General features: G+C 49.7%; 1 protein-coding gene across 1 annotated transcript in view; it reads left to right on the top strand.

Annotated features, from left to right (window-relative positions):
* LOC119462600 (serine-protein kinase ATM-like) overlaps positions 1-16900 on the top strand; it is a 111740-nt gene that overhangs the window by 76658 nt on the left and 18182 nt on the right. Inside the window, exon 6 of the mRNA XM_049673053.1 lies at positions 16478-16671. Coding sequence (XP_049529010.1) covers positions 16478-16647 — 170 coding nt within the window. The 3' untranslated portion in view covers positions 16648-16671. The remainder of the gene's footprint in view (positions 1-16477; positions 16672-16900) is intronic.

Here is a 16900-nt window from a genome sequence, read left to right as displayed (position 1 = left end):
CTCTGGCGATAACCAATGGGTCAACTCGCGAGAGCACGGGCAATATCCTTCGGCTTAGGCTTTCGGCAAGTGCGGCTCGGCGAGGTACGACCTCGCGCGAGCACTAATGGCACCGCTCGTCGGCTTAGCGTCGGGAAAGGATCAGCACAAAGTACGCGCTCCCCGCACGGGCAAAGGCACCGTGCGCGAGCTCCAGTCCTAGTCACAAAGGTGTCGGCGGACGAGAGGAAAGCATGAATGTACCGTGTGCTGGTCCCGGAGAGAAGTCCACGCTTCCCCGCTAGCAGCTGACAACCGGCCGCGTCGTGACGTCAGCGCTCCGCCCTCACCGCAAACCGCCGCGTGCGCAGCGCCACCGCGGGAACCGGTTAGGCGGCGCGGGCGGAGAAGGAGGCCAGCGGGGAACGATGGCGAGGGATGGCAGAGCAGGCGAAGCGCGCGCAATCATGCCGGCGCAACCCTCAATCCCCACAACGTCTCCGCACAAGAGAAGCAAGCACATACAGTACACATCATATGCCATTGAGACACAGTGCTGTGGGCACGGCAAAACCAAAAGACAACGACAATCGCTCTTTAAGGAGCTGTAGTAAGGACTAACCTGCACAAGGCAGAAGAATGGCCCATTAGACCACATGCTCATTCCCGGTCTGCCGTGCCCACTGAAGTGGAATGCCTGAAGCTCTTGCTTTATAGCCTGATGCAGTGAAGTCACGTGAAGGAAAGATGGCGCTGTTGGAACGCCACGCGTCAGCGGAGATATGATGCCAGGAAGGTGAGGCACCGAGCACTGCGACGTTCGTGACGCTGCTGTAGATTGGGGTCGCGTGGTGATGTTTTGAAGAATCTGATGATCGATCAGTCCAGTGAAGCTTTCGTCTTGCTTCGTTGGTCCGGCATGTCCAAAAACAAGCGCCTGCACAAGGCAGAAGAATGGCCCATTAGACCACATGCTCATTCCCGGTCTGCCGTGCCCACTGAAGTGGAATGCCTGAAGCTCTTGCTTTATAGCCTGATGCGGTGAAGTCACGTGAAGGAAAGATGGCGCTGTTGGAACGCCACGCGTCAGCGGAGGTATGATGCCAGGAAGGTGAGGCACCGAGCACTGCGACGTTCATGACGCTGCTGTAGATTGGGGTCGCGTGGTGATGTTTTGAAGAATCTGATGATCGATCAGTCCAGTGAAGCTTTCGTCTTGCTTGGTCGGTCCGGCATGTCCAAAAACAAGCACCTGCACAAGGCAGAAGAATGGCCCATTAGACCACATGCTCATTCCCGGTCTGCCGTGCCCACTCACCCCCATGTCTCTGTCCCCAGTTCGACATCGAGCGTGAAGCTCTCCGGGCAGCATTGAACCGGCTGGACTCTCGACCATTTTCGGAAATGAAGATCCTTGGACCATGGCCGTATGCGTCGATGGCACAGAAAGCCACGAAAGCCTACCTCAAGTCGACAGGTCTTGGCGACCGTCTGTAGACTTTGTGCGAAGTTTCAAATGTGCGCGAAACTGTGCTCTCTCTATTTCCTTTCTCTCTTTTTTCATCCCTATACGCCCTTTCCCCAGTGCAGGGTAGCAAACCGGACGTGCGTCTTGTTAACCTCCCTGCCTTTCCTCTCTTCTATTTTGTGGGGTCTCACTCGGGCTCTTGGGACAAAGGAACGACAACACAGTAGTGTAAACAATCAAAAGGGCATTTATTGCACCTTTCATACACTAATGCACGCTAGCCGAATTACTATGCATAGAATAATCACACGGGCGCGCGACAAGTCAAGGAAGTCCGACTCACCGTGACTGGATAGCGAGCGAATATGTTCGCCCCATGCTATGACACCATGGCCTAGTCGTTCACGTGTACGGTCACGCCAATGGTGGCGCGTTTGAACGATCCGTGTTCGTCCATACCGGTGCCCTCCTCCTAGCCACGCGAGACGGTCTCGCAAAGCGTGGATCGGCGCACGCGTGGGACGTCCGCATCGCTCACCGACCCCAACCTGAAGAGGAACCGCGTTCTCCCTTTTGCGCCCGCCTAACCCCCCACCGTCAGGTGGCGTTAGCAGCGCAACACTAGCGTCATCTCTCGTAATACGCTGCAACTCCGCCACCATAAAGCTACGCGGCGAAGCCTTATTACGGGAGCCATGCGGGGAAAATAACATCGGGGGACGCGTGAGAGTCGCGCATCGCCACATCCCCCTAACCTTAAATCACTACACATACTCCGGCGAAACATGTCACAAGGTCTATCAACGCGTGCGTCGAGAACAAAAGTTAGTACATTGAACAGTGGCCGTGCTGAGAAAATGTCCACACGTTACCCACAACATGCGAGCCGACATTGTCTCTGGGGTTCACCGCTGGCGTCCATTGGTCACAGCACCACCTCTGCAAATCCGATGGCACGACTCCAGCCCAGGACTCTGGAAACGGCGACGCAGAAGTCTGCTCGAGCAAGTGTTGCTCGCGCCGACGCGCCCTGCCGACGAGAGCCGCTGTAGCCGTTGGTGACCAGTGGCTCTTTTCCCAGCCGCCAAGGGTAGCGAGCCGGACACAGGCAGTCGCCGAAATCGCTGCGCCGAACTGCCCACAGGCATCTGCATCGCCTGGGGTAGCTCGATTGTAGTCTGGGGCAGCAGCGCTGACTTTGTCGAGGAGACAGCAAACCAGGGGTGACTCCGCTCACGCTGCGTACACTCAACGCACTTGACAAACACCAAAGTAGTGCAAGGGAGAGGAATTCTGTATGCGCATCGCCCACGTGGTATGATGTTCAATTCGGCTAGCAAAATTTCGGGCGTCTATTCATATGCTAAGTTCACGCGAACAAAGCTCGCTTTCTTGAGTCGAACAAGTAATTTCAATTTGTGCCAAGCGAACTAATGAGGGAAGCAATGTGCGACCCCTAAAAACCACGGTCCACCAGGTTGTGTCCCTCCACATGCGACAGGCGGCTTCGTAAAGCCTTAGGCCTAATGCGTCGTTACCCTGACAACAACCGGTATAAAAAAAACATCACCCAAAATGGCACAACAGGCAGCTGTGAGGAGACGTGAGCTCTGCGAGGTGGTCCTACCCCGCTCGGTGCACACAACATGACGGCGCCCACCGTTCCAGACGGTGTCGGAGCACCCGGTGCCAGGCCGCAATACCAGTCAGCCCTTAACGGCACCCGTGGCCCACGGCCACCCGGCTCCCTGAGCTGCGACTTCCGAAGTCAAAGAGATAGAAGAAGCTATTTACATAAGAAATTCAGACCACCCACGAGGCTTCCGTACTCACTCGCTTCAGGCTTGCCAATGCTCCGCGGGTGCTGGGCCTCGCTCTCCCAGGATGCAGACCCCGTGGCTCTTGTACTGATGAGTGTACTCCAACAAAACACTCGCGAAAAGGGTTAGCATGTTGAAAAGTTCAAACACGCTACAGCAACCGTCGCCTCGTTCAAGAAAGCACGCCGCCGACACTAGTGATCAAAATCCACGCTAGGACTACGCTTCGGTTGAAACAAAGGTTGGCTCGGACCGAGAAAAACTGTTAAAATTATTGTTCGATGCCCCAAGAGGTCCATGTTGGGCAGCCAGATGTGAAGTCTCACTCAGGCTCTTGGGACAAAGGAACGACAACACAGTAGTGTAAACAATCAAAAGGGCATTTATTGCGCCTTTCATACACTAATGCACGCTAGCGAATTACTATGCATAGAACATTCACACGGGCGCGCGACAAGTCAAGGAAGTCCGACTCACCGTGACTGGATAGCGAGCGAATATGTTCGCCCCATGCTATGACACCATGGCCTAGTCGTTCACGTGTACGGTCACGCCAATGGTGGCGCGTTTGAACGATCCGTGTTCGTCCATACCGGTGCCCTCCTCCTAGCCACGCGAGACGGTCTCGCAAAGCGTGGATCGGCGCACGCGTGGGACGTCCGCATCACTCACCGACCCCAACCTGAAGAGGAACCGCGTTCTCCCTTTTGCGCCCGCCTAACCCCCTGCCGTCAGGTGGCGTTAGCAGCGCAACACTAGCGTCATCTCTCATAATACGCTGCAACTCCGCCGCCATAAAGCTACGTGGCGAAGCCTGATTACGGGAGCCATGCGGGGAAAATAACATCGGGGGACGCGTGAGAGTCGCGCATCCCCACATCCCCCTAACCCTAAATGACTACACATACTCCGGCGAAACATGTCACAAGGTCTATCAACGCGTGCGTCGCGAACAAAAGTTAGTACATTGAACAGTGGCCGCGCTGAGAAAATGTCCACACGTTACCCACAACATGCGAGCAGACATTGTCTCTGGGGTTCACCGCTGGCGTCCATTGGTCACAGCACCACCTCTGCAGATCCGATGGCACGACTCCAGCCCAGGACTCTGGAAACGGCGACGCAGAAGTCGGCTCGAGCAAGTGTTGCTCGCGCCGACGTGCCCTGCCGACGAGAGCCGCTGTAGCCGTTGGTGACTACTGGCTCTTTTCCCAGCCGCCAAGGGTAGCGAGCCGGACACAGGCAGCCGCCAAAATCGCTGCGCCGAACTGCCCACAGGCATCTGCATCGCCTGGGGTAGCTCGATTGTAGTCTGGGGCAGCAGCGCTGACTTTGTCGAGGAGACAGCAAACCAGGGGTGACTCTGCTCATGCTGCGTACACTCAACGCACTTGACAAACACCAAAGTAGTGCAAGGGAGAGGAATTCTGTATGCGCATCGCCTACGTGGTATGATGTTCAATTCGGCTAGCAAAATTTCGGGCGTCTATTCATATGCTAAGTTCACGCGAACAAAGCTCGCTTTCTTGAGTTGAACAAGTAATTTCAATTTGTGCCAAGCGAACTAATGAGGGAAGCAATGTGCGACCCCTAAAAACCACGGTCCACCAGGTTGTGTCCCTCCACATGCGACAGGCGGCTTCGTAAAGCCTTAGGCCTAATGCGTCGTTACCCTGACAACAACCGGCATAAAAAAAACATCACCCAAAATGGCACAACAGGCAGCTGTGAGGAGACGTGAGCTCTGCGAGGTGGTCCTACCCCGCTCGGTGCACACAACATGACGGCGCCCACCGTTCCAGACGGTGTCGGAGCACCCGGTGCCAGGCCGCAATACCAGTCAGCCCTTAACGGCACCCGTGGCCCACGACCACCCGGCTCCCTGAGCTGCGACTTCCGAAGTCAAAGAGATAGAAGAAGCTATTTACATAAGAAATTCAGACCACCCACGAGGCTTCCGTACTCACTCGCTTCAGGCTTGCCAATGCTCCGCGGGCGCTGGGCCTCGCTCTCCCAGGATGCAGACCCCGTGGCTCTTGTACTGATGAGTGTACTCCAACAAAACACTCGCGAAAAGGGTTAGCATGTTGAAAAGTTCAAACACGCTACAGCAACCGTCGCCTCGCTCAAGAAAGCACGCCGCCGACACTAGTGATCAAAATCCACGCTAGGACTACGCTTCGGTTGAAACAAAGGTTGGCTCGGACCGAGCAAAACTGTTAAAATTATTGTTAGATGCCCCAAGAGGTCCATGTTGGGCAGCCAGATGTGAAGTCTCACTCAGGCTCTTGGGACGAAGGAACGCCAACGCAGTAGTGTAAACTATCAAAAGGGCATTTATTGCGCCTTTCATACACTAGTGCACGCTAGCCGAATTACTATGCATAGAACATTCACACGGGCACGCGAAAAGTCAAGGAAGTCCGAATCACCGCGACCAGATAGCGAGTGAATATGTTCGCCCCATGCTACGACACCATGGCCTAGTCGTTCACGTGTACGGTCACACCAACGGTGGCGCGTTCGAACGATCCGTGTTCGTCCATACCGGTGCCCTCCTCCTAGCCACGCGAGACGGTCTCGCGAAGCGGGCCGGCGCACGTGTGAAGCGTTCGTGCATGTTGGTCGCCGATCCCAAGCCAAAAAGGAAGCACCTTCGACCTTTCGCTCCCAAGTCACCCCGCCGATCAGGTGGCGTTAGCATAGCGACACTCGCGCCATCTCTCGCACTGCGCCGCGGCTCCGCCGCCGTAAAGCTACGCGGTGAAGCCGGATTACGGGAGCCATGCGGGGAAAACAACATCAGGGGACGCTTGAGAGTCGCGCATCCCCACAGCGAATCTTTATTTTTTTTTTATTTTCAATACTGCCACTCTCAGTTGAGAGCATAGCAGGTGGGCATTACAAAGAGACAATCATGCTAAAAAAATCGACATTTTGTAAACATGCGCTCTTATACAGGGCATTTAAAGCAAAGATCACGCACAAATTCAGGTTAACATTTCAAAAACATGCATACTGCGCACACGAAATGAAGTACAACCACAAGGAAGGATTACAACCAGTTTGCCAAGCAAAGAGAATCAACGCCTTGTCGATCATGCACAATGTGCAAATAACAGGAAATAATACTGGGAAAGAAAAATAAAAACGCGAAGCACAATCAGGCAAAGGATTGCAATCTGTTAAAAAAAAGGGAATGGAATAAAGAAGCAAGCAAGTGATAGTATAAGAACGAAGTTATGTGCAACAGCATAACCAATCCCTTTCACCAAGAAAACCGGTACACATTTCATTGGCCATCACCAGCAAATATTAGGAAAGGAAATACATCGTATAAGTGCAGCAATCTAAGAAAACGGAACTAGCGTGCAAATGAGAGAGTGTGCGTGGCAATGGCGATGGTACTAGAGGTTAGATGTTCTTCTTCTTTCTGGGGTTTTACGTGCCAAAACCAGTTCTGATTATGAGGCACGCCGTAGTGGAGGGCTCCGGATTAATTTTGACCACCTGGGGTTCTTGTAACGTGCACTACAACGCAAGCACACGGGCGTTTTTGCATTTCGCCTCCATCGAAATGCGGCCGCCGCGGCCGGGATTCGATCCCGCGATCTCGTGCTCATAGAGGTTAGATGTATGTTCTAACTTTGCACTGAAAGGGGACACTGTTTCAGCACCCGTGATATCTGGATGTAAGCGATTCCATTCACGTATCGTAAGTGGGAAAAACGATTGCCCAAACGAGTCGTTGTTGAAAGAATATTCAATTAATATGTATTTATGCTTATGACGAGTCGGGCGCGACTGTGAAAATGCGACATGCTTAGACACATCTATCTTATAGCAGTGATGCAGTAGTTGGTACAAAAACTTGAGACGTGCCTGCTTTGCTCTTGTGGATAGAGTCCTAATGCCAGAAGAAGTCGGAAGGTTAGTGGGAGAGTCCGTGCGTTTATACTTGTTATACACAAATCTTATGGCTTTGCGCTGTACTGACTCCAATTTTGTTATACTAGTTAGGGAATAAGGGAACCAAACCGTGTTAGCATATTCTAACACTGGTCTTACGAATGTAGTGTATGCTAGAAGCTTTGAGGACGCGGGTGCCATTCTTAAACATCTTTTTACATAGAATGGCTTGCGTAGTGCGGCTGCCATGATGTTGGCAACGTGTGTGTCCCATCTGAGGTCTGACATCAACGTAACGCCTAAATGCTTATGTTGTTGAACACTCGCTAGTGGTTTACCATTAATAGTGTAAGTGAATTGGGACGGGTTCTGTTTACGTGTTACTGCAATGGTTACGGATTTTTTTAAATTAATGGACGTTTGCCATTTAGCGCACCAGTCTACTAACTAATCAAGGGACGCGTTGAGTTTAAGGTGGTCTGTGAGGCTGTGAATTTCCTTATAAATAATGCAGTCGTCTGCGAAGAGCTTGATACTACAGTCAATATTTTCTGTAATATGATTTTTAAAGATTAAAAATAATAGTGGTCCCAGGACGGAACCTTGAAGAACTCCAGAAGTTACAGGGACAATTTCTGATTTAATACCTTCGAAAAGCACGAACTGTGAGCGGTTTGTTAGAAAATCTTTTATCCATGAAAAATTTAATCCCTCTCTGATTACACTTTTTAGTTTTGCGATTAGTTTACTATGACATACGCAATCAAAGGCCTTTGATAAATCAAGTAAAATCATGTCCATTTGGCCGCGGTTGTTGATGTAAAGTGCGAGGTCATGAACTACCTCGGTTAGCTGGGTGATAGTGGACAAACCGCTACGAAATCCATGCTGATTAGGGTACAAGAAGTTTAGTTTCTCAAGAAAAACGGTTATGTGTTTTAGGATAATGTGTTCGAACAACTTACACGAAGTGCTAGTAAGAGATATCGGACGGTAATTTGCTACTGAAGACTTATCTCCTGATTTGTGAATGGGTATTATTTTGGCAATTTTCCAGTCATCTGGTAGCTGAGACAAAGTAAGTGATTTACGGAAAATTAGCCCAAGATACTTGCTGCACCATTCCGCATATTTTCTAAGGAATTCATTTGGAATATCGTCTGGGCCACTGGATTTTTTAGGATCGAAGTTTAGCAGTAGGTTGAGTATTCCTGCATCTGTGAATTCAAGACAATCAATGCTTGATGGACCAAGGGATGAAATGGGAGGATCGATACCGTTATCTGGGGTGAATACTGAGCGAAAGAAATTGTTGTATGCATTAGTTTTTTCCTCTCTTTCCTCGGGACCCGTGTGCGACGCCGTGAAATTATTAGTGCAAAGGTGTCCCCAAAACCTGTTAGGATTGCTTTTAATAAAACTAGGAAGGGTGACGCTGAAGTAGTATTGTTTGGCATTTTTTGCTTTCTGTCGGAACCCTGCTTTCGCGCAGTGTAGTTTGTGCCGAATGGACAGCTCGCAGTTTGTGTTTTTCACCACCCTGCGCAGTCTTTTTATTCTTTGCTTTGCCTGAATTACTTCACGTGTTATCCAAGGATTGTTCACTGTTGGTTTCCTTAGTTTCGTTGGTATGAAGTTAGTAATACAGTGGATAACAGTAGATTTGAACCTGAGCCAAATTAGATTAGTATCAGTGGCTGCATCGGAAGCTAGCTGTGAAAAAAATTCAAACTAATCTGCGAGATGGGTTAGCACACTGTTATCGTCTGCCCTTTTAAAATCGGTTGCAGTTGATCTACGCTGTTGATCTGCAAAGCTAAAGCCGAGCGGCAGCAAGCAGATAGGTATGCTATGGTCAGATATGCCCTCTACTACATCAGTTTGAACCTGGTCTATTGGAAAGTGCTGGCTAATAAGTATCCAGTCAAGTATATTTTTAGTTGTGTTTTGTGTGAGCGTTGGAGATGATACGATTTGATGAAGGTTAAAATTCAACATTAGGTCTATCAGTGCGTCCGCGGCAGCCGATGTGTGGTTAAGTGTAGTCCAGTCAATGTCCAGAATGTTAAAGTCTCCCATTAGCAGGACACGAGAGCTGCGTACGTGATGTTGCATGAAGTCTTGAATTGTGGTGATGCACTCGTAACCTGAAGATGGGCTTCGATAAATGCAACCAATAAATATGGGGGTGCCATCACAAAGAAGCCGACAGAAAATGGCCTCGGCGTCTGTCACAACGGGAAGGCATATATATGAAAGGCATTTTTTGATTAGTAAAGCGACGCCACCACCACGGGAAGGTCGGTCTTTGTGAATAATGACATAATTGGGAGGAATGTGTCCAAGTTTATGCAGCCGGTAAAACTACTATCCCTACTCCGAATAGCTCTCTACTAATTTGCTATCGCAATTGATGCTTCGCCTTTCGGGCGAAACAGCCACATTTTTTTTTGCTTCTTCCCTCATTAGCTATTCTGTTTTTGTCCCCCTCCCGCATAATCGATTATGAACTGCCTGATGTGGCGGGCACATCTAGTCACAATTGATGTCGCAGTAGCCTTTCAGTGTAGCATAGCCGTTGAAATCCAAGCGTTCACATCGCCCTCAGGGTTCGTGCTGCGCTTGCGAAGCTGTCATTCATAGGGAAAACCATGAACTCTAATTGCAAAGGCAGTATAGCTTTTCAGTGGAGCAGAAATTGACAGTCACTTTAGCATACGTCAAACAGGGTGAAGGCGAAAGCCTGCGTGCTTAAGAGACATTCATTAAATTACTTGACATTCTCATTCCAATGCATTGTTACTTCTTGCTTGTTTTTTTGACCAAAAGTCACCGGTTCGAGTGCCTTAATTGATGCTACCTTAATTAATGTTGCCCTAATTAACAGCAAAGGCCGTGGGTTCGAGTACCTTAATTAACTGTATATTAATTAAATGTACCTTAATTAATTTCGCCTTAATGCCAAAGGTGGCGGGTTCGACTCCCACATAAGTTCGAGGGTTAAACTCCCACTGATGGTCGCAGGTTAGAGTGCCTGAATTAACTCGTATCTTAATTAACACAATGACGATGGTGACCTGCGCACCTTTATGATTGTTGCATGAGCATTGCTTACTTATAGAAGACGATAACGATGGTGACCTGCACATCATCACAATTGTTGCGTGAGTGTTTGTATATAGGTAAGATACGATGAGTGGTGTAGTAAGTGAATTATTACACCGAGTCGTCATCGTGTACGATTTCACTTCGACAACACAGTTTTTCGCTCGAGGACATTGAAGGTCGACTGAAAGATAAGACATAAAAGGCTTTCGCCTTAATAAATTTACGCAGACGAGCGAATGCGTGTGCAATACCAAGCTGCCGCGCCACTGCAGCAGCAGCCAACGCGGCCAACCGGTAGCCGGACTCGACTGCAGCGCCGTTAGTTCGTGCGACCACCGCGGGGCCCACGTGCTTGCGCTGGCCAATATGCGGAGCTCCGAAACTGAGTTGGTTCTAGTAACGTTGCTTACGAGTGCGAGAATATAGCCTTAGGGCTGGTCCGCACGACACCAGTTTCCCGCGCCACGGTCGGTCTGGATGGCGCGCGCTCCCTTGCTTCTTTAAAAGAGCCTCGAGTCCGGTCGTGCCCGCACGTACATCACTGAAGGGGGCAGCACTCAGTGGTCTGCTTTGCTTGCGGCTCGTTTGCCGCCGGGGCGTGCAGCAATTTAAATTGGGCCAGGACCGATCCCTCCCACGGCACGAAAAACCTGCTTCTCGGCAGCTTTCATGGCATGCCGCCGCCGCCGCGCAGCATGCGTTTTTCTGCTATAGTCGCCGGCCTTTAACACATTGTTCATGGCTTGTTGGAATGTAATTTAATCTAGTACACTTGAATATAAAGCTACGAGTTTCAGAAATACCAGTTTGCAGCTGTATCATCCAATTTCAGGTGAAAATGTGGTCATATCAACCATATACCAAACACATATCAATGTATTTTCATATATATATGAAAATACATTGCTCCTATGCAATGCTGGCCGGGAAACAAAAGAAAAACGTATCATCTCAAAAAACGTATTACGCTGAATCGTATCAACGAGGTTCCACTCTATCTCAGCATACTGTCAATCAGTTGCTGGGATTTTTACAGGAGGGGTTTTGAATACAGGGTATATATGTAAGGACTTACATACTACGGTTCATTTCGTAGCATCTTCAATGTTGTTTGCAATAGTCAGCGCACGTTCAAGACTGAGCAAAGTTCCTTCTAGAAGTAGGTGTTCCCGAAGAACATGGTTGCTCGTTTTCGCTAAGCTGGTCAACTTCCTCACCGAAGTCGCAACTCGATGAAAGTTCACGGTACGCGTGGCGAACGCAACTGCGGCCTCCTCAGGCTGTTGGGTGCGTTGTCCGAACCAATGTCACTCCACGACGACGTTTGTTTAAAAGTGAAGTAGGCGTCCAACGTATCCACCGCTGCATCATACTGATCGCTCGTGCCGCTTTCGTCCTTTTGCACTGCATGTGGTGTCGACGCTTTCTTTTTCGGCAATGCGTAGTACAAGCGTTGCCCTTCCACACCCAAACAGTGCAGCAGTAATGGCACACAGGTGGGTTGGCGTTGCTCCCTGATGCTAGGAGACAATTCTTGAATAGGCGGTGCCACTGCATCCAAGGAATGGCTGGCATTCTGGGCATACGGCAGCAACATGTGGGGGTACGATCCCCAACCTGTAGCGCGTGCGATCGCAGCTACGTAGGTTTCGGGCGAATAAGGCAACAAGCGAGACAATTCAACAACATTTATTGCTGTGAGCAATAAGACACACTTGCAGAGGGAAGTCCACTCTATAAAAAGGAATAAATAGGCTTGCCTCGTTGCGTGTAGAAGTCAAGCAAGCGAGGTCACTCACGGGTTGCAGCGGGTATATCCATAGGGGCAGGTCAGGTGTAACGAGGTCAGAGAGCCCTGGGGGTCCCTTGGTTGCGCTCTTTTATACCTTTTATTGCGATAGCAATTATATGGACACTCCAAAGCAGATTTCTGCCATCGGCGTCGCCGTCGCCGTGAGGTTCCGTATGACGTCAATGAAGATGAAATCGTCGCCGCGCGCTGCCGAACGCTGTATGTGCGAGTGAAAGGGCGCGAGGGACGCGCGCTATCACGGGGAGTGAACCCACGGCGGAGAACAAACGCGCGGTCTACGCCGTGCTTCCTTAAGGGCTGCAGAAGTAGGCGTCTCTTTCCTCCTTTACAATCACCATATATGTAGAGCAAACGCGCCTCCTTCTGACACACGAAAGGCCATGGGGGGGAGGGGGAGGGAAGGGAGGCGAAGTTTAGCTGCGGCACCAAGTGCTTATTTACATCAGAGGCTCTGGCAACAGTCACCAACACCGCACGCATTTTGTGCGAAGGCAGCCAAAACGCCGACGGCGTCGGCAAGTTCTGCATGTGGCCGGTGCTGCTGCATGTCCAAGTTTATACAGCTGATAAAGCTACTATCATTACTCTGTATAGCTCTCTACAAATTTGCTATCGCAATTGATGCTTCGCCTTTCAGGTGAAACTGTGACAACTTTTTTTACCTTCTCGCGAGGGGAATGTCCTCCTCGCCCGTCAGATGCCTTCCCTCTTCCCGTGCGGGTGCGTGCGTCGCGAGAGGCGAGCGAGAACGGGGAGAGGTCAAAGTGCCTCTCTCTTGTGTCCGCCCGGCTCCAGCTGCGTGCGCTACGTGCGCATGCGACGACAAGCGTACGCAGGAGAAGATGGCGGTGTGAGCTCCCCACAACCTCGGGCGGCTTGTGCAGACTCGTTGCTTCAGCACTTGGTGATAGAGGTGATATTATTGCAGAAGATTCAAAACTAGGGCGCATGCGCCAATTATCAGGTCGGATTTCCTCTGGCAGAAAAGGCGTCATAGCCAACACATAGGATGGTGTTTTAGAGTGTACCACGGCAGCTGGCATAAAAAAATCTGCATGAGAAGCTCCTTCCAGCTCTGTGGAAGCTACTGGCGCCTCAGGCAATAAGGAAGGCGAACACATCAAAATGTTTTCATCCGTGATTTGTCACCTGCAACCGATGTCTGTAGCATTTTAAGCATCCGCAGTGTTCGTTGTTGTGCAACAATATGCAAATGTGGCATGGTAGTAGACGTACAAATTATATTCACCTTGTGCAAGCACCTGTGTTCTCATACCTCGCAGCCTTCTGCTAAACGCCGCTTATGAGATACTCCACTGAAGGCAAGTGTTAAAGCGAAGCCTTATATGGCTAGGCGAAACAAAAAAGGGTCTGTCTATTTCCTGTGCACAGAAACTATCATTGCATCAGCATCATCTTCTTCGCAGCTGGCTTGTTGGCGCCCCTTGGGTTGTGCTCGTGCTCGGCATGCACTCATGCCACTGCTGCCGAGTTTGTCGTCTTCTTCGACAGCTGGCTCCGTTGCCGCTCATTATTCCACCATAGAATTTCTTCACTTTTGTCGTCGTAATGGAGAAGCCGCATTTACTGGGGTATGAGCCATTGCTTAGAGGGTATGAGCCATTCATTGTCTTACGTAATGGACAGATTTAATTTTGAAGCAATTGAATTTCGAAGAATTGCAAGCGGCAATAGCGGGCGAATGCTGCTAACCACGCCGCCGCGCAAACTCGAGACATTGAACCCAAGCGACAACGGCAGACTGCGGGCATATCGTGAGTGACGTTGTTCTCTCTGTCGCAGCCGAACGTGTAACCTCATTAATGCAAAAGAAAGTAAGAAAGAAAAAAACGCAGAGCTTTTCCGCTACTGTGAAGATGGAAGCCAGCGAAGCTGTGACTATGGTGGGTCTGCTATAGTGAATTTATATATTATCATTATTGATTATATTGAGTGTCTTCGGCATGTTCGTCAAAGAGTAAGGACACCGACGTCTTGTTTTCTCCTGGCACAATGGCCAAGTAGTGTGTTTGCTGCGCCAAGTCTGCCCCATCTTCATAGACCATAGTATGAGCCACTGTGTTCATAGCCGTGGCACACTGCACAGCAGCATCAGGATCCTGTAAGATCTCTCCCGCTCCTGCTCTCGGCGGCTCATACCCACATATCCAACGCAGGTATGAGCCACACGTGATTTATTTCTTTCCTTCCTTCCTTCCATCTTTCCTTCTCATTCCTGGCTCATACCCATATTTCCCTGTCTCATACCCACATATCCAATGTGGGTATGCGCCACCCGGGATTTTATTATAGTTAATCGTAACATAAATACGAACACGTGATATTATTGATGTCATGGCTTATCAGTCATGTCAGTCATCCGTTTTGACAGCTGTGCTAAGGCATAACTGGCGGGAAACCGCCACGCACATGGAGCCAAACCACCACGCACATGGAACCGAAATTGCTGTACACGCCGGTCGGTCTACGGTCGTGATCTGCGCGTGCCGAGCACGCGTGCTTGGCACAGCATCCAACAGCACGAGTGCAAACCAAGGGGTGCCAACGAGCCAGCTATGGAAAAAGGTGACGATGCTCGAGCCAATGCTGATGATGATAGTTTTTTTCTACACGTGGACATGATCCTGGGGAACCTAGGCCTTAACAGCTTCGCTGTAAAAAACAAAGATGTAACCAATAATTGAGAAATACTTTAATGAACCATCGGAATTAACCCAGTCATAAACACCGGGACCACACGTTTCAGCTTCGCTGGTTAACCATCTGTACGGAGTGCTTGGGCAGTGATTTTTTTTTTTATAACGAGATGCCGCCTACGTCGGGTCCCCAGAACTGCTGTATAAGCAGGCCATTGCAGCGAATGCGCAGCCAGATGCCGGCGTCGGTGATACATCACAACAGCAAATGTTTCGGTGCTGTAACTATAGGCCGAGTTTAGTGCTGGGGCTTCATTTGATTTGCAGTACTTTTTCTCAGCAGTGCCTTGAGGTTTGCTTAGCTGATAACACGGGCAAACATCCTTTTGATGTTGCTCACCCACACCACGTCATCTGCCTAGTTGGCGTTTGCTCGTCGCCGTCATTGTGTACCATACAAGAGCGGAGTAGAAAATAATAATGTAACACGCCGAAGTGGCTCAGTTAGCTAAGGCGTTGCACTGCTGAGCACGATATCGCGGGATCGAATCCCGGCCACGGCAGCCGCATTTCAGTGGAGCGAAATGCAAAAGCGCTCATGTGCTTGCGTTGTAGTGCACGTTAAAGAACCCCAGGTGGTCAAAATTAACCTGGAGCCCTCCACTACGGCGTGCCTCATAATCAGAATTGGTTTTGGCATGGAAAATCACAGAAAGAAGAAAAATAAAATAATAACGCAATGAACGATTAGGCTTTTAAAACGTTCCGCATCAGTGCTAAGGCTGTGGTGCCATCTGCTAGGTTAAAATCAAACCCGTTTTATATCTTGGCATCATCTGTGTAGGCCTAACAGCATCAAAACAAAGAGCTGATCTCAATAATGACAAAACATAGATAGTGTCCTGCCCTCAGAATGAGGCAAGACTTAGTGATGGTTGATTTCGCCTTTTATTTCTTGCCATCAGAGTGGAGAGCAAGTAACGAGCGTGGATTTGGATCGAAGTGGGCGCATGCAAGGTAGCATGTGAGAAGCCATGGCTAGTGTATAAAATACAACCTGGAGAGTGTTGACAGTTAGACTGGGCTGATTATTCTTCCTTATGTAATATAGCTTGTACTAGAAAATAAACGAAAGCTTACTCTGTGTGTGAAATAATGCTTTTATAAAAGACCTACTTATAGTTGATGAGAAAATAAATTCCTATTTTTCTGTATGGCCTCATTAGTTATGAACTTTCTTGGCAGTGCTTATGTACAGTGATGGAGAGGAGGTTGGAGGAGGAGTGGCGCTACATTGAAAACTGGTTTTATCTAGGGACTTTGTCAGTGAGGAAGTGCGATATAGTGAGCTTCTAAGCAGGATCGTAGCAACGTGCGATGGTGCGGGGGCGTTTTGAACTGCCGCGGCGAAGGAGTGCCAAACCCTGCAGAAAGTGAGGTACTCGGTGCGCAACGGCCGGGTATGTTTTTGGTTTTATTGGTTTTATTTTATTCATTATATCCATTGGCAGGATAATTTCACTTGGTTATAACGAGGTTCGAGTGTATCTATATTTTCATGCCTACCCATGTGTTGTTTGTTTCTTTTTTTAAGTTGTGCTTTGTACTTTTTCCAGTCTAAACACCCACCTACAACAATGCCTCACAGTGAATGTATGTATAATAATAATAACAAACTGTTTGTAATGATTGAGGCATTCTTAAGCGTTGGGTTTTGTTGCAGGGGACAATCGGCTGGCGCGGCGCATGCTCCTGCGGCTGGAGCAAAAGCTGCGAGGCCTGGAGGAGGGCGCGCCCTTGAGCGTAGCAGGACAGGTGAACCTGCTCATCCAGCAGGCCAGGGACCCACACAACCTGAGCCGCCTGTTTCCTGGCTGGCAGCCCTACGTCTGAGCATCAGGGACAGCTCCCATTGTGGTGCGCCTTCTCACTGACCAGCTTTGGCCAGCAGTGTCTCATAGGACGACCTTATAACTGTGCCTTGCAGGCTAAAGTTGCTGGTCACCAAATGTAGGCAGCCGGTCCACATTTTATTGTGAGCTGGCCAGAGATGCCATTCCAGCCAGCGGGAATGTTCTTGTTTGTTCCTGGCCGATCGCCATCTAAGGTGGCCGCTTGGGGTGCCACTACAGTGGCTCTCCCCCAG

The sequence above is a fragment of the Dermacentor silvarum genome, chromosome 8, assembly GCF_013339745.2.
Source record: "Dermacentor silvarum isolate Dsil-2018 chromosome 8, BIME_Dsil_1.4, whole genome shotgun sequence".
Lineage (NCBI taxonomy): Eukaryota > Metazoa > Arthropoda > Arachnida > Ixodida > Ixodidae > Dermacentor > Dermacentor silvarum.
The sequence above is the reverse complement of the archived record's forward strand: the minus strand, read 5'-3'. Positions and strand labels throughout refer to the sequence as shown.